The sequence below is a fragment of the Ambystoma mexicanum genome, chromosome 1q (assembly GCF_040938575.1).
Source record: "Ambystoma mexicanum isolate Mex_15411 chromosome 1q, UKY_AmexF1_1, whole genome shotgun sequence".
In the NCBI taxonomy this organism is placed as follows: Eukaryota; Metazoa; Chordata; class Amphibia; order Caudata; family Ambystomatidae; genus Ambystoma; species Ambystoma mexicanum.
The window spans coordinates 522959951-522983682 of NC_090922.1; the positions used below are offsets into that span (position 1 = coordinate 522959951).

Below are 23732 nucleotides of genomic sequence, written 5' to 3' on the forward strand. Positions count from 1 at the left end.
TCCAGCTTCATCCAATCAGATAGAAGCTGAGCTCTACTGGGTCTGCAACCACGTAACCAAAACATAGCCATTTAAAAAAAGTACTTTTTTAAAATGTTCAAATACACCTATCGAATAGAATTGCTGACAAGGAAAAAAAAACCTTGACTTAACCTCAATGTTGAAATACTGTTTAAACCATTCACAGTGAATTAAAAGACCCCGTTTCAAGATGGCAAATATGTTAACACCGGTTACAGTAGGAATTGACACAATAGTCTGGTGCTTTTCGGCGATTAGGTCCTCAATGGACTGCTGTGCATCTGGTTTTACCAGACAATGACGTTCCCAACATTGACATGAACACAGGATTGGAACAGTCACCTTCTCAAGTCTGCAGCTAAAAGCAAAACAAATGTGGTAGCCCTCTTTCGAACTAAAGTCTAATTGTAGCAACCGTGAAAGCTTCACAGAAACCCTCTAAAAAAAAAAAGTAATGAATAACTGCTATACAATGTTGGTAACGTTCGTGTGACAAAATAGATTGTGTACATACGATGAGAAATAAAGAGTACAATCCAGCATCAATGTTTAGAAATGTATGACATTTTGAAACAGACTTATTTAATAAATTAATAAAAAAGTATTTTAAATCCCAGTGGTGGATCGTTACAGAACATGGAAAGACTTTGATTTTAAGATGACCTTAGTTGTGAGGGAGCCATACCAGGTATTTTATTTGCATGGCTTAGTCTTTCAAATCTTTGCCCTATTCCTAGGGCTTTGCCATTCTAGTCTGTCTTCTGTCTCTATGGCCCTAGGCATGCATGCATCATTTACAAAAACAGACAGGACAGGACACCGGGCTTCTGATAGCATTCATAAAGGGGAGGAGGAGATGTGGAACAAAATACATCACATTTATTACAAAGAGAGTCACACAAATATGAAAGGCAATTAGGACATCCCATTTCATTGGGAACTCCCCCCAATCACCCCAAAAACCTTTGCCCCTTTCCACACCACCATGACAAAATGAAAACTCCCTGCTGATTCAAGGTGCAGACTTCCCCCCGGTTCACTTGTCAGCTGAAGTTAAAATAAAAAAACACATGTTATATTTATATACATATATATCTACATATGTATTTATAATTTTACAGAAACAAAAAATCATGGGGAATGAAAGAAACGGGTACATCCGTATCCCCCTTTGAGATGGGTATGAAACGTTCCAGAATCTTGTATGTTCTAGAACGCTAGTGGAGCTTTCCTCAGTCTGGGCATTTTTCTGTTCACTGGTCAGGAGGGGAGCTCACGGGTGAAAGGAGGCCAGTTGCCCATTGGATGGTTTATTGTTTGATTGGCATGACAGATTAATAATAAGATTCGTTTTCTACCCAACCTGCGAAGGGAACAAAGAAAAGAACATGTTTTTATTAAGCTTGTATTTATAGTTCATAAAACGTCAAGTACTGCAAAAACAGACAAGGCGTTTGAGCAGCAAAACGTGCAATTACAGGACCTCTTTTGATAGCCACACCCATAATTCCATTGCATTTCTTCTGGTTACGTATACAAAGTTTTTTCTATCAATGGGCTACACTTGTGGGGAGCACGCTGTTACCACAGCAAGGGCGCTTATGTCGAATCCCAACTTCCTGCCAACTTCTCGCGCCCACGAGGGTAGACATTCTTAGTAATAATTTAAAAATATTGCTAGTAGTTTAAACTTCATTATGTCCCCCCTTATACGTTTGAAATGCTATAACACCATGCAGATTTAAATCCTCCCACCCAGGGCTCCAGTTAAGATGTTCCTCCTTCATGTTTACATGTTGGTGGAGTTAAAGGATTTTCAGGGACTTAACATGTAATCCACATTCTGAACCAGGGTAATGTCAGGCAAGTCAAATTACATTTATTTTTTATTTTATTTTTAAATTTATTTGCGTTAAAATTGAAACAACCATTTTTTTAGCCACAACCTAAAACCAAGTACGGCACAGTTCTCATTACCAACTTGCTTCTTAACAGACAAACTAACTTACATTTTAAGTTTAAAAATAGAGATCGCTTTGCTATTGGGTCTATTGCTCGACCGCCAACTGGTCGCGCTCTGTTGGGTCGTTTTTTAATCAAATGTTACCACCAAAATGGAGATGGTGGATTGGGGTCAGACAATATCAGTGGGAGCTCCGGGCAGTGGAGGGGGCCGCAGGGTATATCTCCCTGCCTTCTGTAGTACACATTTGATATAAAAAAGCGAGTTTTTTTTTAGCAATATACATGCATCCATATTTTTATGTGAACATACTTTCTTTGTTCTCAGTAATTACCACAAATAAAAACACGTGTATTTGTAACATCATCGGAACACAACACAACGATAGTGCTCTTTTGTGTGACATGTGCTACTGATGCCTCTAGTCTAGACAACAACCCAGCAGTAGGGCAGTGCACAAGTGCAGACACCTGCGTGTTTCTTTCTCTGGTATTCTTTCATTTAGAAACATTTGCATGAATGTACACAGGACAGCCTGCAGGGACACTGCTTAGCTGGAAGGCTGAGCAGACCACAGGAAGACCTCAGCCCTTACGTTTTCATTTGCTCTGCTACTCTCGGATGATCTCATTGAAACATGCTTTCTCTTGCGTGCTTTTTAAGGACCGTTCCCACTGTTTTTTAAGTATCTTTATTTTTCTGTTCTTTTAAAATTGTTGTTTTATCTTTGATTTTTTTCTGAGAGGAGGCTGTGTAATGACTCGATCAGCGCTATGCTTAGTTCCTGCAAGAGCGCGATGGGAACCAATCCTTGTCAGTGTATTCGCTGTCTTTCATCAGTTCTTGACACTTACAGCTCGATTTTTGTTCTCGAAAATTTGAGCTAGAACTTTCTGGGAATGGATTTATGATCTGCCCTTAAGGGTCAATTGATGTTAGTAGGTCCTAACTGTGACACCAATGTTTCACTTAGCAACCCCAATTTTCTGAATCTCTCAGCCATATTCCAATTCCCTTACACCCACAATCGTGGAGACATGGAAAGCGATTGAAAGTATTTTATATTAATTTCCCAAAAGGGTCCTTGGGCAAACTCTGGAACCTGGGTCCCAATATTTAAGACCCCTAATAATTAAAGGCATATAGTCCCCACTGGGAAGATATGTGACTGAGAGCTCTTCTTTGTAACAGCGTTGCCTTCAAAGTTCTTTGTTGAGCTTCAAATTCAGAATATGACCTGTTATGTTAATGCACCTGCTGTCTGCAACCTCTTCTACAGCAATGATGCATCTTGATAGAAGTGGATGCTTTATCTCCCAAGAATATTACATTTAATAAGTGCTTTCCTACATATGGGTTTTATCTATCTCAAGTACTGCATGTATCTGCCTTCTATTTCAATCCTCCCAGTGTTGCTGTAGACAGTAGGCCCATTTCATGGAGGAAATGCTTTTTTCATGTCAATGCAGAGCTATTCCCATGTTGAGAGCGATAATACAAAGGCATTTTTTAAAATGTGGGGGTTTGCAAGGTGATGATATGTTAATAAGGCCAAAACAATCTCATTTAAGGGGAGTCTCTCTCATTGGAAAGAAGAATCAAAAGCTGCAGGTGCTGTGCATGGATTTAGAGAAGGACCCGATGAGTACTGAATAGTGGTTGAATTCAACAGCGATTTAAGGGGTTGTGACGCGGCACAATGCTTACTCGAACGTTACCTCTTCAGGAGGGAGAGGGCCTGCCAACCAAAATCATTCCCGTTTCTTTATTTGCAGACTTTTTAATGCAGACTCAAATGTGGAGTTTTTTTAGTTGTGTCTGATCAATGGGATTATACCACCAAACATGTAATGAGGCCCAATGTTCAGGACATTTCCCACCATGTAATCAGTTGGCTGGACAACACACCAACTTAGTAAGCGAACACACCTTTTCAAATATATTTAAATTAAAATAAGACGTTAAAACCTAGTTTTCCAGTTTTTACTGAGAGAGAGAGAGAGAGAGAGAGAGAGAAAAAAAAAGAATATATATGTGTGTATATGTAAATATATATAAATATATATATATATATATATATATATATAGAGGGGTATGCGTCCCAAGTTCTGTGTAGGTGCCCGGATAAAAGGTCGAGCCAGCTCAAGCAATTTACTTCCAGTTCACTTGCGTGTAGTGGGGGCCATAGATGTTGTTTGTCCGTGGGAGGAGGGCAAAGGGTGAGGGACAGAGGGATGTGCTGTCTCATTCTGTCCCTGAATACAAATGGGATATACCGAGGCACACAGAACCCAGAGCCCAGGAGTCTTCTGATAAAGGCGCCTGAGTGACTGTTGGAGGGAAGTGACGTCAGGCAGTGGGTAGGAACAGTTTCAGAGGAGGGAGGAAGGAAGGAAGCTTTTAGAGGGAGCCTGTTAGATCAGGAGGACATGAAAGAGGCACATGCCTTGCTAGGTGCACTCGCCTGGGGTCCCTGGAGGACAGCAGAAATGACTTTGGTCAGACCAGGCCCAGCCACCTTACAAGATTTGTGGAAAAAGTACAATGAAATAGAACATATGCACTGTTAGAAAAAATAGAATCATGACTTAGTTAGTCTGTGTTGATACTGGCATGCCCATAACATTGCGTATACTATTTATTTGTCATGAGCAACACGAATGGAGTGGTGTCAACATGTGTTTCTTGCTACAAGAGCACTTTGTCAAGGATAAAGGGTCTAGGCCTCCTTGGTGAAGGGTGGTCAAGAATGGAAAACCTGTGGTGAATCGATGTCTCAAAGAAAGGTTGAGCTCCCTACCTTGATAAATTCAGGTCTAATCTTCAAGGTGTTGTTCCACCCTGTGCTATATCCATCAAGAAGACCACTGCAGACTTTAACCACTCACTTGGAACACTGCTGTCTTGTTCATTCGTCACTCATCTGGCCCCACCTTCACCACTGATATGTTTGCTGTAGACTAACATTCGCTACCACCTCCATCACTGATAGACATTGCAGCGTCCCTCTGGCCTTGCCACCCATATTGAATATATATATATATATATATATATATCTCTATATCTCTCTCTCTCTCTCTCTCTCTCTCTCTCTCTCTCTCTCTCTCTCTCTCTCTCTCTCTCTCTCTCTCTCTCTCTCTCTCTCTCTCTCTCTCTCTCTCTCTCTCTCTCTCTCTCTCTCTCTCTCTCTCTCTCTCTCTCTCTCTCTCTCTCTCTCTCTCTCTCTCCCCCTTCTCCTCCCTGCCACAAGCCTCCTCTTTTCTAACATCCTTAGGCTCCTTCTCTCTAACCGACCCTGCTGAACTGGCACCTCTGCTACTATCCCTGGGCTGTATTGACCCTTTTTCCCCCCATGGTCGATGACGTCTCCAGTCCCCATTACATTCTGTTTCCTGTTCCCCTTCTGTCTTTTGCTGTTCTCACGGATCTTGCAAGCCCGATTTCAATTAGCAAACTCCATACCCATCTGCAGACTTCAGCAGCCCAATCATTTATCTACCTGTCTCTCTCCTCCCACACTACTTAAAGTTCTGGAACATGTGCTATTCGAGGGAATCACATCCTGCATGGAGAATAACAGTCTGTGTGATTCCCTACAAAATGGGGTCTACAATAAGCACTGGACTGAAACGTCTCCCACCCACAACTATTACTTCCCCTCTAGTGCTCTCAAAGACCAAGTCCTTCTCTCTTTTTTTATTGTACATGGTTAGAAAAAAAATCTTTGCACTGGTATTTAATAAATCAAGATAACCAACATATTAACATAGTATCACATCCCACGCTTAGATCCTAAATATTAAAACCACAGCCCACATTTCAATTTATCACAAATATCAATATATCACCATAATAAAGGATTTCAACATTCATACACAATTATAAACAGTTCATTACTTTCGCCTATAAAACCAATTACTATAAAACAAACACTAAACAATTAATCGGACATTACAATATTGCTAAATGTTCTAAAAACCAAGAACAAAACCATTTAGAGGCTCTTGATTAATCAGAGATATATAAGACCTGATAAAAAATGTTACAAATGGAGGGCTCGTTGGGGCTTTTGGACAGAAATCAATCGCCATTAAATTTCATAAGTCGGTCAGGAACATAGACTGATATATAGAAAAGGTTAAGAGACGGGTGTGTGGACCAATCATGTATCACATACGTTGTATAAATCCATAGACTTTATAAATGAAACAATTTCTAAGCCTTCTCAGGTGTTCTGAATATTGATACAGCGGGACCATATGTAATCGTCATCCCCGTTGTGACCCCATTTCGCAAATTTTGCCAAATAATTGACCTTTCATTACACAATGAAGGACACAATAGGAGTAGATGTTTAACAGTTTAATTCACTCCATTCATCTTACAAAACTGACACTATGATTCTTAATGCCTACCAATTTCCTACATCAAAGCACTTCACGCGTTGGCAATATATTCCAGTGAGGTTTTAACAGGATCGTCCGGTAGAATCAATTAGCAAATTGTAAGAGAAGGGGCGGGATTACCCCACGTCTCTTATGATCCCACTGTAGGTGTATCAAAGAGGGATATGAGGGAAATCTATCTGTCATAGCAATCCAGTCTTTCTCATAGAGCAGTCTTTTAACCCTTTTCCAGATTTGAAATAAGGGTCTCGCTACTCGTACCAAGATCTTTTAAACAGTGGTCACAAGGCTCCAGAACTCCAATTAAAAACTTATTGGGGTTCTGTCTTGGACCACAAACATCCAATAGTTTTCCTAAATCTGCATACAACATGTGAGGGAGGGGTGTCAATCATACTACGGAAAAGGGCTAACAATCTCCAATTCGCCCGAACCTCCAGGGAGGCCAATCCTAATTCATATCTAATGGTCGCAGCGGGGACAGGGGTTGGTATCTTAAGCACCTGCCTCCACAGCATTCCCTCTGTTTCCCAAAACTTCGCCAACTCACGGTAGTGTAGTTCCATCCCATAAATAAGCTTTGCCACTGACTTACACTCATAATAAATAACTGATGGTTTAATAGAGTACAGCCCAAATTCCCATCTAGGTTAACTGTACCCCGTATACCTGCATTGTCATATAGTCACATGATGAGCCACAATAAGCTTCCCGGCAACCCCCAATTCATAAGCTTAGAACACAGACGGTGCCGAATAACACAGTCAAAGGCTGTGGAGAGATCAATTAAAGCCACATAGATATCTCCACCAAATCTTCCCCAAGCTGAATCCTGTAATGCCCTCATGACCAGACCATTGGGGTTCATTGAGTGACCTGTCTGAAATCCCGTCTGAAATGTATCCAATCATTGAGAAGCCTTAATCCACTCGCTTAAGTGGACAAGTAAAATAGAGGCAAACATTTTACAGTTTGCGTCTATGAGAGCTATCGGCTGATAATTCCTAGCCTGATCTCTCGCCCTCCGTTTAACCAAGTCCTTCTCCATCCTCATCATCCTGCACCTTGACACTGTCACCATCTTCCTCTCCTTCACAGGCTCTCACAGTAGCTTCCAGAACAGTGTTATTGTATGGATTGCCACCTACCCATCTGACCGCACCTTCTACATTGCATGGAATGAAAGCATTTCCTCTGCCACCTCCCTCCACAGGGAGTTCCCAAGGATCAGTCTTATCTTCCTTTTCACGCTCTACATATCCTCTCTCAAACAAATAATCGCTTATTTTAGCATCCCCTACCACCCTTTTGCTAAGGATATCTGCATATCCTTCTCATTCTCCTCCTTCACTACAGAGCTCTCCACTTACATTCACAACTGTCTCTCCATAATCCGCCATTAGATGGCTCCCAAGTCTGTGGTGCTCAACCTTTCCAAAACCCAGGTTATCTTCCACCCAGCTCCTAATGTCCCACCCCTTCTCCCATCTCCTGAAGCATTTCCACCTGACATGTACTCTGCACCTACAGCATCCAGCTGACTTAATATTGCCAAAATCTGTCCCCTCCTCAGATTCCACTCCACTAGAATCCTAATCACCTTCACTTTAATGTGCACTTGTAATTATGTCAAGTCTTTGAACAACTTTTCAGCGCCAAAGTACCTCCTCGGAGGTGTAAGGGTCAGCATTCTAGAGTACCGCTCCAGCCTCCGAGTGTGACTTCCCCTTCCATCGTTGTCTCTCCTTAACAAAGGATTAACATTTGCCACCTGCATGTTGTTCAACCTCAGTCGTTCCCCCACTTTCTCCATTAACCTCAACATGGATATCATGGACTGGCTGTCTATGAAGCACTCTTAGTGAGCCAATCTCTCATTATGTTCCTTATTATTGTCTTTAAATATATGTTCTAACCCGCTCCTTTCATAACTGTATACACTGTTCCCGCCCTGCTCGAACCCTGCAACCGCTTTCCTCCCTGCCCTGCAAAAACACCTCCTGTCTCCCGAAGGCCAAGCTGTGGCATCACCCCACCCCAATAATCATCTTCCCAATCCCCAAAGACACAATTGCAAACTAATGTACATAATAACACTCTCAGCTAGTCAATGTTAATGATGTAAATATCTGCACCGTGTCAGAGATCATACAAGGATTAGACATGAGCAGATGTAGAATGTTGTATCCAACATGTCTTTGTTAGGATTGTAAAGACAAATTAAAGCAATTCTCTTAGCTGCAAGAATGTGTGCAAAAGCAACACAATCCCCCAGGAAGGTTCAAAAAGGCCCAAAGCTAAATTAAATAAATTCTTGTGATAGCCAAGTCTTCTTCCTTCCCACCTGCATAACATAACAAGGTAACCATTTTTTGGGTGAGGGCTCAATGTTCCAAATCATGCATAAAGAGTTTCAAGTAGATGTCTTTCATAGTATTTTAGTTTGTCTGTAGGTCAGTTTCAGAATCAGCTAATCTTGTTGGTGTACTTGTGCAGCTAGCATACAGTGGGGCGGTCCTCCTCCCGGGTCTCTAATGTGTATTGGAAATTGATGATTGATTTCTTAAGTGGTATCACACTGGAGCAGGCCTTAAACTAAGACCCAGGCCACAGGTAGACAAGAGACTACCATAAGAACGTTGCAGGGTCATCCTTATGCTTCTAACCTTCTCCTTCTCTACGGCTTTCCACCTAATCACTCTCTCTTACTCAACATCCTGCCATGAGCCTGTATGTGGAGGAATGAATCTTCTTCGTTTCATCTCTCTATCTTCATCCTTATTCTTTTCCTACAGATCCTTGATGCTTTGCACAGCCTCATTCCTTCACCGGTGCCAGGCTTCCCCTTGATCTTTTCTTAGGCTCCTCAGGCTCCACTGTTTCCCCTCTGATCCTTTTTCCTCCTCTTTCCTACGGTTTCTCTATTTTACGTTTCCACTCTGATCACGCTTCTCTAAAATTTTCTCCTAACTGTTCATTGCCTTGTCTTTAGGTATCTCCTCCTCAGGCAAATCATTATTGAGGGCTGCCTTTTTCACCTACTGCTGCTCCATGGTTGCTCTCACTACCTCCTCTTTAACCTCTCACACCACCCCGTCCTTAAACACTTCCGAAATGTTTGCTAACATTGCAATCTCTCTCTTACAACTTTCTCAGACCTTCTGTACCCAGCCTCCTGGTTTCTCTCTCCCCAACCACTTCGGTCTCTCTCTCCATCTCTCTGGGTCTTCCTCTTCCCAGCCCCCCAACCTCCTGGGCCTCTACCTTTCCACACCCACCTGGGTTGCTCTCACCCCAGCCTACTGGGTCTTTCACTCCTAACATCTTGGGTCTCTTCTCTCCAGCTTCCTGGCTCTCTCCCACCAGCCTCCTGGGATCGTCTCCACAGTTTTCTGTGTATATCTCTCCAAAGCCTCGTGGGTCCCTCTCCCAGCTTGCTGGGTTCCCAGCCCAGCCTCCTACGGCTTTCTCTTTCCAGCCTCCATGGCCATTTTCCCCAGCCTCCTGGGTCTCATCCACAACCCTGTGAGGTGTCCCTCTCCCCAGACCTCCAGTGTCTTTCTCTCGTCAGGCCAATGGATCTCTCCTCCAAGCTTCTATCGCCTCTATATCCCAGTCCCCCAGATTCCCCATCTTTATGGGCCTCTTCTTCTCTGCAATCCTATCTCCGTATCCAGCACCTTCTGCACTCTTTGCCAGCATTATCCAAATGTCCAAATAAGCTCCTTCTTTGGACTCTGAATGCCTTCTGCCACATGCTCTTCTATTTATAATGCTTTGACCCCACCTTGCAGCCTTTCTCTGACCTAGAGGAATGCAGGTATGCCTCCCTATGCAACTAGTATGGTGAATGAGTGATGGGCCCCACCCCCGGTATACGGCTTGCCGTTCTGATGTGAGACTCCCCATGGGCGGCCCTCTCTGCTTACCTGGCCCCATTCTTGGGAAAGACTCCCTTATTCTAATACATTTGATGTGTCTGCGTATGGGGTTATCTTGAGAGGTGACTATCAGTCAGACGGTTTTAATAGTTTATTGCAGAAGTCATAACTCATAAAACTGTACATCACACATTTCCTTTGCAATTATGCAAAATATACATGCATAGAATTTTCCACTCTCAATAGTTAAAAAAGCATTTAAAAAAAGGTGAAATGACTGGTTTACTGCTTGAGTTTCCCATCTTAGTTCAGCCCTGCTCTTTGCCATGTGGTTTTCTATAAGCTTTCTGCACCCATGTGAGCTAGGCCAAACGAGCAGGCTCTACCGGCTCAATGGGACCGTCCCTCATCTTCGCTGCCCTTAAAGGGAGAGGAGCTTCTGCAATTTCACCAACCCTTTTCATCCAATGCAGGGTGATAGAGGTAGTCAGGGGAATCTCCCCCACCGTCCGCAAGAGCCCCACCACCTGGATTGTGATGGCATCCGTGTTCCTTTGGTTACCCAATATCCACTGTGAAGTCAGGATTTTGCCACATATTCCTCCCCTTTCCTTCAGACAGCCACTCTAGTGCCTTTTTCGGGGCCTTCGTGTCCCACTTCCCAGGATGTTCCTGTCAGGAGTGGAGTTTTCTACATCCAGAGAGCCTAATGGCCATTTCCAATGTCCATCGATTCCCCTGTCCCTACAGTGGTTCTCTGTCTTCTTTGGCTCTTCAGTATCCCTTTTATTTATTCCAATCAAATAAAGATACGCTTCTGCTGTGAGAACTTTCAGAAGGGCCTCCATCTTGTTCACCAGAAATCTTCACTGGGTCTTGTCTGCCTTCCCTTATGGATCCTCTCTGAAGGTTCTCTGTGTGCTGGATGTTTTGGAGGCAGTGGTCAGTTACCCTCGTTAAGGATGACTTGCTTTGGATTTGCTCTGTATTAGGTGATATTCTGCCAAATTCTGGGTAAATCACCTACAGGGAAGGCTTCCGATGTTTGGTGTCTGATTAAAGACCACCCACAACGTGCCCGATTTTCCCGATCCACAAAATAGATTCTACACTGGTATGGGCTCTTTCAGATCACTGTTCCCCAAAGAGTCTCCCCCATACAACTGCTCATATTTTCCTCAGGCAAGGGTCCAGTGAGGCTTGGATTCCACAGAATTATGTTCTCTGCTGGGTTTTGGCTTGAAGGGCCCTCTCTGGTTGAGGCTGGTGGCTGAATGTTGTCTCCTCTTATGTATGGTGTTCCTGGCTTTCCCTTTCACTCTCAATGCCTGCACATCGTTGTGGTGGGTTTTATTGGTTAACAACCTGGGAGTTGGGCAGCTCAGTCTTTTCTGATGTTCCGTGAGCTTAGGTTCCCAGTGCACTCTTGCGCTGGAGCCATTTTCATTCCTCTGCCATTCTCTAGTTTTCCCATGTTTTTCCTCGGGTTCTGTATGCAGATATTCTGGTAGATCAATGCCAGGGTCATGGTAAAGCCAACATTCTGCAAACTGAAGGGAGGCCAAGTCTGGGATGACTTCCAAGTCTGATGGCAGGGACTGTAGTGTCGCTCCAAACCCAGGGTGGTATCTTTCAAGTTGCTCTGATCTGGGAATTAGGAACATTGCGCTCCAAGTTTCTGGATTCACCCATATCTTCACACAAAAACGGTCAATGACACCCCTTTGAATAATTAGGATGTTATATAGCTGAGTGGGTACCACGAAGAGGCTGAACACAATTCCAGGTCAAAAAGGAATGTATAGAACAAAATACACCCTGCTGCGGTCAAAACAAAAATATATCAGAACCGTCTCTTCAAAGTTCCAACATTTCAAGGGGTTGTTTTAAGGTTCTCAATGTCTTGTGGCACAAACCTGCCGCTGCAGTGTCTGGGTAATCGTTCTTCTCCCAATGTCTCTCATTTATGGTAGGATACAAGCAGCAATGTTCTCCATGTATCCCCCACAAGTTGTAGGTTTAATGATATTTCATTGTGGGCTTTTCGTGACAGCTAACTGGGTTTGCCTTCCCCAGTTTCCACAGGTTGTATCACAAGGGCCTTCTAACCTTCCTATCCTATGGTCCTGAACTCTACCTTCTCCGCAGTTTGGGAAACCGTCAGGGCTGTCAATTCACCAAAATGCCATGGGTAGCAGAAGTGACATCAAGTTCCTGATGCCATGATATGGTAGTGATATTATAGGATATTTGGCAATGATACCATGAAGTGATCTTTGACCCTGATGATTTCACAGGAATAGGTATCACTGATGTAAAGGGGTATTTTAGGTACAAAGTACATTTGTCCACTTCGATGCTGCCTTAATATGCCAAGGGGGCAGAATATCACCCTCTTGATAAAAAGGGCAGAATCTGTACTATTTACTTTCTCTTTATTGCATACACACACATATGTAGGCCATATTTCTAGATATCATTGGGCCTCATTATGCCCCTGGCGGTAGGGGGTTAGCGGTGCCGGTAGAGCTGGCGGCGCCGTTAACCCTCTACCGCCTCATTACGAGGTCTGCTTCCGGGACCCGCTAAGGACGCCTGGTAAAACCAGGCATCCTTCGTGGGCCCTGCAAGCAGACCAGGATGCTAACAACGGCCCCGTCATTAACAGGCCCATTGTAAGCATCCTCCCTATTCCCATTGAGCCCTGCGGCCCATTGTCACATACGTCTGCTTGGGTCTTGGCAGAAGGACCCACCAAGTCACCTGAAGAACCCACTCCACTTGAGCCAAAGCCAAGTGGCCACCCTGCCAGGGCAGTGCTTAGTTTGGACCACACTTAGTTTAGGATTTAGTTTCTACATCACACAGGCAAGTGGGGGCCATGGCTAGTGTTCACTTTTGGGTGTATTGGCGGGCCTGTGGCATAGCCAAAGCCACCTAATGGGGGTTGAGTCACTGAATGGACATAAAAGGCCTTTTGGCCAGGTCTAGTGGCTACTTTTCCTGAAGCAGTGCCTTTGGCCCTTCCCTGATGCACCTGGAAACCCCTCCCCCACCCCAGTGTGCCCGGCCACCCGATGGGGCCAATGGTATGGATTCTTGAACTCATGACCAGTGGCCACCCTGCCAGGGCTAGCTGAATGGCCGATTCCAAGCACAGTAACCTCTTACCCCTGTACAGTGCCTAAAGGCAATGTGGCCATTTGCCAATATGGGTGGGCTGGTGGAGGGAGGCTAGAGGCATGACCAAAGGCCACCTGACCTGGGCTGGCCCATCTGCCCTGAACTGGGCACCCCTGAAACTCAATGAGCAAATCTTGTGGGTAATCACAGTGGACACCCTACCTAGCCAATCAGTGGGCTCACTAGGCATGGCCTGAAAGCTTCCCAGTGATCAGCCCTTGGCATCTAGAAGGCACCCAAAATGGCGACTGACAATGGAGTATGAGCATGGTTAGAGGCCACTTTCCCCACCTCTTCAAAACTCCCCAAAGAGGCACCTGGCCATGGAATGCAGCTAATAGGGGTTCTCATGGATGCCATTTAGTAGTAGCTAGGGGGTAGTGATTGATAACCCTTGTGTTGCTGTTTGTTACCCTTATGGACTGCCTTGCAACTCCTGAGATGTCCTCAGTCTGGCTACTGAACTATTAAAAGTAAGAATACCTTCAGTTAATATTAGTTTTATTAGCATTGCGTGCCTGCTACTGAACTCTTTTTAACATGCTTTGGCCTTCTTTCTTCAATATAGGTTGTTTAAAAACACAATGGTGATGATTTTGAGTGAAGCTACTGTATCAAAGTAAGCTGAATCTGTTAGTATAGCCACTGTATCGAAGTTAGCTGAATTTCATACTATAGTCCTATATTGAAGTTGGCTGAATTTTGAGTACAGCCACTGTATTGAAGTTATCCGAATGTCTCTGCAACTGACCTCTAAGCCTACTAAAAACTCTACACTATCCTGCATACTCACCTTCAAACCGTGAACAAAACACGCTCAAACCTCTACCGCAGCAAAACCTAAACCCACCACAAACCGCACACACTCCGCAACACCCGTCAAGAAACTAAACCAATTACAAACAAATCACCCCATACACACTCATACACAAAACACCACATAAAGTCTACCATCTAAAAACAAACCAGCACACAGTGACTGTTTTTCCCAAACTGAAGCTACCAACAGCACTTCAAAGCTCTCTTGCACTTTTCCCTCTGAATACCACTAAGCCCTCCCAGCCCTCCTTCTTTTTCAGATCCGCCAGAAGACCATGAAAATGGCAGCGGTGCACAGTATAAATCACAATAACATAACATTTGTGTCAAAGATCATGTGAGGTCACTTCCTGTAATGTCAAAGGAGTCTAAGGTTGTGTTATGGATCTTCCGCTGCCCCTATGATTTTGATGAAATAATGCCACTTGGGGTTCTGTCAAAAGGTCTATGTAGAATAACTCTAGAATCCAGTAGAGTGGTGTGGGATGTAAGGGCAACCTGGAGCACATCCAGAATCCTGTGTAGAACGCTTTGGACCATTTAAATTCCAGAATGGAGATGCAGATCCATCCAGGGATTCTCCAGAACAGTGATGGTGGGAGGGAGTGCTATGCAGAATATTGAGGGTGTCTCTCCAGAATCCAGAGGGTTGTCTCAGTGAAATAGCAAAGTTCCAATACCATACTCTGGGATTCTTTCCAGAATACTGGGGAGGGTGTGTCTAGAATTCAGAGGCTGTACACCAAGAACATTAAAAGGTAGAGCATAACAGGTTTATGACAGAAGGTTGATTGTTTATTTATTATGTGCTTGTACACAAGTGTTTCAAAGCGCAACCATGCATGGGAGGGGAAGACATAGGGAAAACAAGACACACAATCTTACTAGGCAAGGAACATTCAGATTATGCAGGTAAACATGAAAGGAAGTGTGTGGGAAGGGGGCAGAATGGACAAGTGCAGCCAGTCCCGTCAGAACATTGGTTAAGTGCAGAGAGAAACCACTCTCATGGGTCGTAACCGAAGTGCAGTAGTGCTGTGTCAAGTGCAAGGCCCACGGGCAAGTGCAGGAGACTGCCGAGGAAAGCTTGGGACCTGTGAGGCTCTGAAGGTACACCAGGCAGCCAGTCAGCTAAACTGGGCACAAGAAGTGGAGAGAGACCGAGAGAGCAGAAAGGGGTGGTTAGCAGGGGAGAGGGAGAGGGAAGGAGGCGGCCAAGAGGAAAGTCTTGGGGAGTTTCTGGAATCTCAGGAGATCCGGCTCAAGACAGAGAGAGGCAAGGAGGCTGTTCAAGAGGGAGGAACTTGCAGAGGATAAAGATCTCCCCCACAAGTCTTGGCATGGAGAAGCTACTCACCCACAGAGAGTTGGAGGAAGACGAGTGAAGGGCTCGGGAAGGTGAGTTTTTAGGAAGAGAGCATTGCAGATAGTCGGCCCAGGCCCCAGAAAGCCTTGTGGACAATGCAAAGAATCTTTAACTTAAATCTTTCAGCCATGGGGCAGCCAGTGAAGGGATTTCAGTGCCGGAGAGATTTGGTCCCTGGGGTTGAGGCCAAAGATAAGTCTTGCGGTTCTGTTCTGGATGAGTTGAAGAGGATGGAGGGTAGAAGAGGGCAGATTGAGAAAGAGGCTGTTACAGTAGTCCAGCATAGAAAGGATCAGGGCTCTGGAGATGGTGAGCCTCTGGGGGAAGGTGTGAAGAGGTAGAATACCTCTGAGAAGGTGCAGTTGGTAGTGGGACTTTCTAGAGATGGCCGCTATGTGAGACGAGAAGGAGAGAGTGGAGTTGAAGTTGACCCTCAGGTTGTTTGCCTCTTTGGTAGGTGGAGGAACAGGGCCAAGGGAGGCCACCCAGAGAGACAGAGGGAAGGCGGGAGCAGGGGTCCCAATGAGGGCAATCTCTGTCCTACTGGCATTGAGGCAGAGGTCGTTTGCAGCACACCACGACTGAATTGCGGACAGTCAGGTATAAGTGAGGAAGAGGCCGAGGGAAGCCTGAAGGAGAGCTGCGTGTCATCAGCGTAACACTGAAAGTTGGAGGTGAAGGTGGCTATCACAAGGGCCAGGGGGTGCATGTAGCCATTGAAAAACCAGGGGGATAAATTAGATCTCTGGGGGACCCTGCAAGTAGAGAGAGTGATAGGGGAGGGGAAAGACCCCAATTCCACCTGGGATGGGTGGTCAGCGAGAATAGAGGTTAGCCACACGCGGGCCTAATCAGTGATGTCCAGGGTATCACTGAAACGTGCAATCAGGGTTTTTGCGGTTCACTGTATCAAAGTCAGAGGAGAGGTTGAGGAGAATGAGGACAGAGGGAGCGTTAGAATCAAGATTTGAGAGCAGATCTTCACAGGTGTTCAGAAGAGCAGTGTCTGTGCCTCTGGATGCTCTAAAGCCAGACTGGTGGTCATGGAAGCAGCCAACAGATTCAGTGTGGAGGGTAAGCTGGGAAATAGACAACTTCTCCAGGAGTTTGCCCATGAAAGGAGTGATAGAGATAGGGCGATAGTTTGCCGGAATGGAAGGGTCAGAGGAAGGTTTTTTGAGGAGAGGGTGCACAAGGACGTGCTTTAGAGCAGTGCGAAAAACTCCTGTGGCAAAGGAGAGGTTGCGGAGGTCATCCAAGGCTCGGGTGAGAGAATCAATGTTGTCCTTGATGGTTTTGGAGGGACAGGGGTCCACCTGTTTGAAGGATGCTTTTTTATAGACAGAACTTGTCCAGTGACCTCCTCAGGTGTGACAGGGGGGACACAGGGATCCACTCAGGGAAGATCAATGCTACTCCCCTACCTGGTCTATTTGGTCTAGGCAGAGAGAGCATCTTGTAGCCTTCTGGGAGAAGTGTGTCCTAACTCAGACAAGACAGGAGGATCCCCTCACAGAGCAGCAGAATCGACTGTAAAAGGGGTTTGGGGACTTCTTTGCTAAATAACTTGATGCAGTGGTCTATCACAGAAAAAAAGTGAAGCTGTGGCAGACAGGTTTGGACTGGCCAATAGGGCAATGCTCAACGTGCCAGGCCATGATTCAACTTCGTGCCAGTTCTTTTTGGACCGAATGGGCCACTTTTTTGGTCAGAGTGGGCCAGTTTCACAAATTACTGCGCTAGTTTTAACCACTGTTACTAAGCAAATATGCTTTCAAATGCATTAGTTGTAACATATTTGATCAAAAAACACCCCCTTGTGTATAGTACTCAGTCTGTGCTGAAAAGTAACACAATTCAATCTGTGATTGCTGGCCACTTTTGCATTTGTGCCTGGAATATGTGTATGTCCCAGTCTGACCCTGTTGGCAGTAGTACTGCCGGCCTAAAGCAGAATTCTGGTGGTGGGGCTGCAGAGAAACACTGGTGGGTGTGTAGCTGACTACCGTCGGGTCGTCAGAGAACACTGGGCAGCTTTTCGGCTCTTTTCTAACCAATGAATCCCCCTAACTCCGGATTCCACATTGGCTTACCTCCAGGGTGCCTACGTAGAATAAGTTTGCGGATTTCATCGTAGACGAAGATCAGGAAACTGTAAGGAAAGGCACAAAACCACCAGCTGGGCCTGTGGAAGAACAACACAAATCACAGGAACTTTAGAGATTAAAAGTAAAAACTACTCCCAATCAAAAGGTGTTCTTCATGGCTTTCTATCCAACCACTTGTCTTTATTTGTTCAGTGTCCTGCAATCTCAATGATCTTACACCGTGGGATCCACCGTGCCAGTAGTGCCCCTCCTGGACCGACCTACAACCCATCTGACTCCACAATAAGCGAATGGTAAACATAATGAGCACCCTGATCCAGTGGAACCCTTTCTGGATTTACAACGGATGAGGTTGGTCTGTCCTGCGCTTATATGTTGCCAGTGGGGAGCACCCGCAATGGGCCAATAGAGGCTGTCCAGAAGCCATGCAGATCTGCTGTGACACTCTTGAGATCACAAGGGGCCAATGAGGCCGCATAGGGCACTTCCTGGACCCAAAGGTGACCCATATGGTACACCCTGGGCTCTCTGGGGCAGATAGGACCCCTCCTGAGCCAACACCGGTAGATGCCCAAACCAAGTCAAGATAAAGATGACGCTAACCACTATGATCCAATACATGGCCACTGTGGCCCATCCAGATCTCAACATGCGGGTGAGTGGGATCCGTACACAGCCCATGTTGAGGTCAGTGACATCCATGTTAAGCTCATGAAGGGACCAATTACACTCACCTGAAGCAACTACCCCAAACCCACCCTGTACCAATGGATCCCATCAAAGGGAAAACAGTGCTCTTCCTGAGCCAACACAAGGACAAGGGAGTCAACACTGAATCAAAACAGAGGCGTCGGGCCATCTGCCAAGCTTGCACATTGCACATATAATACAATTCACCTGCTGGTCCCTTACAACCCCTGCAACTGGTCTCCGCCTTTAATACTCACTTGAGAGGGTACATCCGCAGGGCCACATCCATGCCGGGACAGTATGACAGGAAGGCGGCCAGAGCGGTCTCCTCAAAGAGACCAAATATTAAGATTTTGTTCCTGGAGAAGGAGGGCAGGACGGAGAGAGAGAGGGAGAGATGTAAAACGGAAATAAAAGGATGAAGCGGGAGAGAGACAGGGAGAAAGAAAAATATGTGAGAAATAAGAAGGAGAGTGGGAGAACGGAGGGGAAAAGGAGTGTGAATAATGAAGAAAAGGATGAGAGGGAGGGGAGGAAGTGTGATGCGTGAGAGAGAGAGAAGTAAAGAGTTTTAATTAAAGAGCGGTAATGGAAAAAAAGAGGGAGGTAGAAAAATACATTCCTTTTACTTAAGTTTGTTCAACGTTTCTTTTATGAGTTCTACCCCATCATACAAACACACTTGACCTTAACTATAAAAAGGTTTTCCTTAACTAGTGAACTACACACCACATTCAAATAAATAATTAAAACAATTCATTGGGAGAACGTTCGAGAACAGTGCCACAAACAGAACCCACCATGTGAAGCTCCCTGCTGAAGGCGTGCTCACAAGAGGGGGTTACAAGGCGTGCAGTCCTGAGTGCTGCTGAGGATCAGGGGGAGTGCACAGGTTTTTGGTGGGCTGATTCCTTTATTTGGACCTTGAATTTAGATTGTGTTTCCACCTGTCGAGCCGCAGTGTGCTTTGGGTGCCTGCCCACGTTTTGGTTGGTGAAGTGGGTGGCACATCCCGGTGCAGTGGTTCATTTCACTGCTGAGACATTTAGGGAAGGTTCTCCGATGGGAACTGATGGCGATGTAAACGGTCACTCTGGCATTCCTCTGTTCACAAAGGTTTTCCTTTGGGTAGGGATGGTTATGTCCCAAGAATTATTTCCACAGCGAATCATGCTGCAGCATTCTGCAATACTTGAGGTTGGGACAATGTCTATTTTAACACAGGCATTGTGGTTCACACTGCTTCCTGTACTCGCGTTTGAGTGTTGCAGCCACTAGGGGTGGGGCGGGACTGGCTGCCACATGCCGCGGCACCCTGAGGATCTTGCAGACCCGCTACTCCTCTCAAGGCGCGGCACATCCCAGCCTTATTAGAGGAAGACCAATTTAGTTCCAAGATGCATTTGGACCTGATGTGGAAATCTGAAGTTTGCACTGTGGATCTGAGTTATGGGCTTGGGATACCATCCAAGACACTGAACACATGACCAAGAGAACCACTATGATGCACACCACAGCCTGTTGTACTTGCAAACGGCAAACGAGACTAAAAGGCTGCAGACCAATGTCCGTGAACCCACAGTACACATGAGACACTCACCTGCCAGACCAGGAGCGCCACCCACTAGGGAGGAGAGTCGCGGACTTGCTATTGCTGCGCCCTCATTCCGGAACAGAGGAACCGTTGGCAAGGGCGCAGAACACCACAGACTCGTGGTCTTGGCAGACACACAGTCTGAGCCAATCAGAAGAGTCCACTCCTGATCGACTCCAATCTGCGGGTTGCAAGCAGGCAAGGAAACGGCCTACGAGAAAGGAGGTGGGCGAACAAAGCCTCTTCCTGAATTAAAGTCCAGTGTGAGAGAGAACCTTGGCAGAGGCACCTCCTCAGAGACAGCCCTCCTTGGTACAGGGGAAGACCTCTGGAGATTTTCCCTGGAAAGAGATTAACCTGAGCAAAGCCTATCACCTCCCGTGGGCCTTGTTGTTTTCTGTACATTACAACGAGATGCCCTGTGCATATTGGTTGTTGGACTTTGTGGCTTCTAAAGGATTGGTGCGATGGACAGCTGGCCACAGTACCCGCCATGCTGGGGCGCCGCGTGCTGAGCATTGGCCGTACCCGCAGGCTTCCTGTGCATCAGATTTACCATCAACCTCTGTCCTCACAGGATCCCCCCAATGTTACCATGTACTGCGTCTTACAGTGAGTGACTCATGCCTCCTCTGCACCCCCTTGTGTAAGAATAGAGGCCACGGAGGATGCTCTCTGGCCTCCATTCCCACTCCCACTAATGCCCCCTATCAAAGCAAAACCCCAGGTGCCTCCTCATGTCCACCTTCAACAGGTTCATGACCCCGCTGAATGCTTCTGTTCCCAAATGCATCAAAAAGTCCCTTTTTTATCTCTTGGCCTCATGTCTTCCCCTTTGCTTCGCCATACTTGCCATACTCCGTCATCTACGCTGTTAGAGAATGTGCCTGCCCTTCCGCCCCCGTACTCTCAAACCGCCAATGCCACCTTCATCAGCCCAGCCCAACCTATATAACCTGGCACATTCCCTGATACACCAGCCAAGCCATGAGCAGTGGCCCCATACTCACTTCATCCCTTGCTGGAAGACGGAGTTCCTTCGTGTTTTGCATATGATGACGTCAGCCCACTGCACCACCACAATGCTGACGAAGAACGCAGTGTGGCAGGTGAACTCCACCACCTTCCGCTGCTCGTAGGTCTGGAAGACAGAGTCACAGGTCTATCAATGCGCCACAGTCCTGACCGGTGCCCCCTAGTATCGCAGAACAGAGGCCCATTCTAAGCTCCACTGATGCCCCTCAGTCCTCTCGGTAGCACGCACACCCTCTGCCATTCCTTTAGAGATATGAAGCTGGTAAGATAGCTGAGCATGTTGAGCGCTCACTGCTGTGATCTGTACCTGCAGGTCGCAGGTTCGAATCCCGGCAAGGCCAACTCAGCCTCTCACCCTTCTAAGACTGATAAATAAGTACCAAATACAGTTGGGGGATATTGTATGTAAATATGTTCCATGTAAAGCCCTTTGTCGAAAGCGCTATATAAATGACACATCATTATCATTGCTCACACGTAGCTATGCCAATGCACCCCATGTATCTACATATACTATTCTCTTACTGTCACCCACATGGAACTTGATCCACGAACCTCATGCCTGACTTGCAACTCCACCTGCTGACCCATTCTAGAGGCCCACATGAATGACACACGGCCTAGTAAGATCGTTATTTTTGTCCTCCCTTTGTTTCCTCCTCTTTGTCTTGTCGCGCCTAGAAGCATTTGTGTACAGGCGCGTTATAAATGGCACATCATATCATATCATATTCAGACCTAATTTGTGTCCTGTGCCCCACACCCTGCCTTTCAAAAATATTTCCACACACAGCACTGAAAATGTGCCTCAATTCTAGTGTGCAGAACTTCCCTGCTATTGCAGCCCTTGGACCACAACATGCATTTCCCCTTTTAGAAATGTGTGCGTCAGAAAAGGCAGCCCGGCTCTTTCGTTCCATGCCGTCCCTCTCTGTGCAGTGTTCTCCACTCACCCATTGTTGTCCGTAGCTGTCCTCCAAATCATTGACCGTTCGGTCATCCCAATTCAGTCGGATCCCAACCAGGAACAAGGGCAGAAATCCGTTCTCCGCCAGGATGACAAAGTAAGAGAAGAAACCGCCCAAGGCTTGGATCATTCCTGGAAGACAGGAGGAAAAGGTAGGAGTGGGAATTGGCAGGGTGAGATGGTGGTTTCATATTGGCCTGCGTTATGATGTAAGATCTCATTGAGTCGGTCAAAACACTGGCTGGACAAGATCATCCTAAAAATGTTGAGGCCATTGCTGGTTCAGACAGATGCAGCCTATGGGTCATTGCTGGTATTCCTAGCTATGGTTCCGACTGATACCCTAGTAGCTCTACGGCCTATGGGTCATTGCTGGTATTCCTAGCTATGGTTCCGACTGATACCCTAGTAGCTCTACGGCCTATGGGTCATTGCTGGTATTCCTAGCTATGGTTCCGACTGATACCCTAGCAGCTCTACGGCCTATGGGCCATTGCTGGTATTCCTAGCTATGGTTCCGACTGTTACCCTAGTAGCTCTACAGCCTATGGGTCATTGTTGGTATTCCTGGTATTCCTAGCTATGATTCCGACTGATAACCCTAGTACCTCTATGGCCTATGGGTCATTGATGGTATTCCTAGCTATGGTTCCGACTGATACCCTAGTAGCTCTACGGCCTATGGGCCATTGCTGGTATTCCTAGCTATGGTTCAGACTGATACCCTAGTAGCTCTACGGCCTATGGGCCATTGCTGGTATTCCTAGCTATGGTTCCGACTGATACCCTAGTAGCTCTACGGCATATGGGTCATTGCTGGTATTCCTAGCTATGGTTCCGACTGATACCCTAGTAGCTCTACGGCCTATGGGTCATTGCTGGTATTCCTAGCTATGGTTCCGACTGATACCCTAGTAGCTCTACGGCCTATGGGTCATTGCTGGTATTCCTAGCTATGGTTCCGACTGATACCCTAGTAGCTCTACGGCCTATGGGTCATTGCTGGTATTCCTAGCTATGGTTCCGACTGATACCCTAGTAGCTCTACGGCCTATGGGTCATTGCTGGTATTCCTAGCTATGGTTCCGACTGATACCCTAGTAGCTCTACGGCCTATGGGTCATTGCTGGTATTCCTAGCTATGGTTCCGACTGATACCCTAGCAGCTCTACGGCCTATGGGCCATTGCTGGTATTCCTAGCTATGGTTCCGACTGTTACCCTAGTAGCTCTACAGCCTATGGGTCATTGTTGGTATTCCTGGTATTCCTAGCTATGATTCCGACTGATAACCCTAGTACCTCTATGGCCTATGGGTCATTGATGGTATTCTTAGCTATGGTCACGACTTATACCCTAGTAGCTCTACGGCCTATGGGCCATTGCTGGTATTCCCAGCTATGGTTTCGACTGATACCGTAGTAGCTCTACGGCCTATGGGTCATTGCTGGTATTCCTAGCTATGGTTCCGACTGATACCCTAGCAGCTCTACGGCCTATGGGTCATTGCTGGTATTCCTAGCTATGGTTCCGACTGATACCCTAGTAGCTCTACGGCCTATGGGTTATTGCTGGTATTCCAAGCTAAGCTATGGTTCCAACTGATACCCTAGTAGCTCTACGGCCTATGGGTCATTGCTGGTATTCCTAGCTATGGTTCCGACTGATTCCCTAGTAGCTCTACGGCCTGTGGGTCATTG

The 23732-nt window shown here is 46.1% G+C and overlaps 1 protein-coding gene across 6 annotated transcripts in view; it reads right to left on the reverse strand.

Moving 5' to 3' along the window:
- Window positions 1–565: 565 nt before the first annotated feature.
- The window catches only part of ATP1A3 (ATPase Na+/K+ transporting subunit alpha 3), a 330819-nt gene continuing 307652 nt past the window's right edge, over window positions 566–23732 (reverse strand). For all 6 annotated transcript variants that reach the window (XM_069640928.1, XM_069640929.1, XM_069640927.1 and 3 more), the window contains 5 exons: window positions 22020–22165; window positions 21042–21172; window positions 18695–18796; window positions 17733–17824; window positions 566–1384 (listed from right to left, as the gene is read on the reverse strand). In XM_069640928.1, the coding sequence (XP_069497029.1) occupies window positions 1356–1384; window positions 17733–17824; window positions 18695–18796; window positions 21042–21172; window positions 22020–22165 (500 nt within the window). In that variant the 3' untranslated portion in view covers window positions 566–1355. The remainder of the gene's footprint in view (window positions 1385–17732; window positions 17825–18694; window positions 18797–21041; window positions 21173–22019; window positions 22166–23732) is intronic.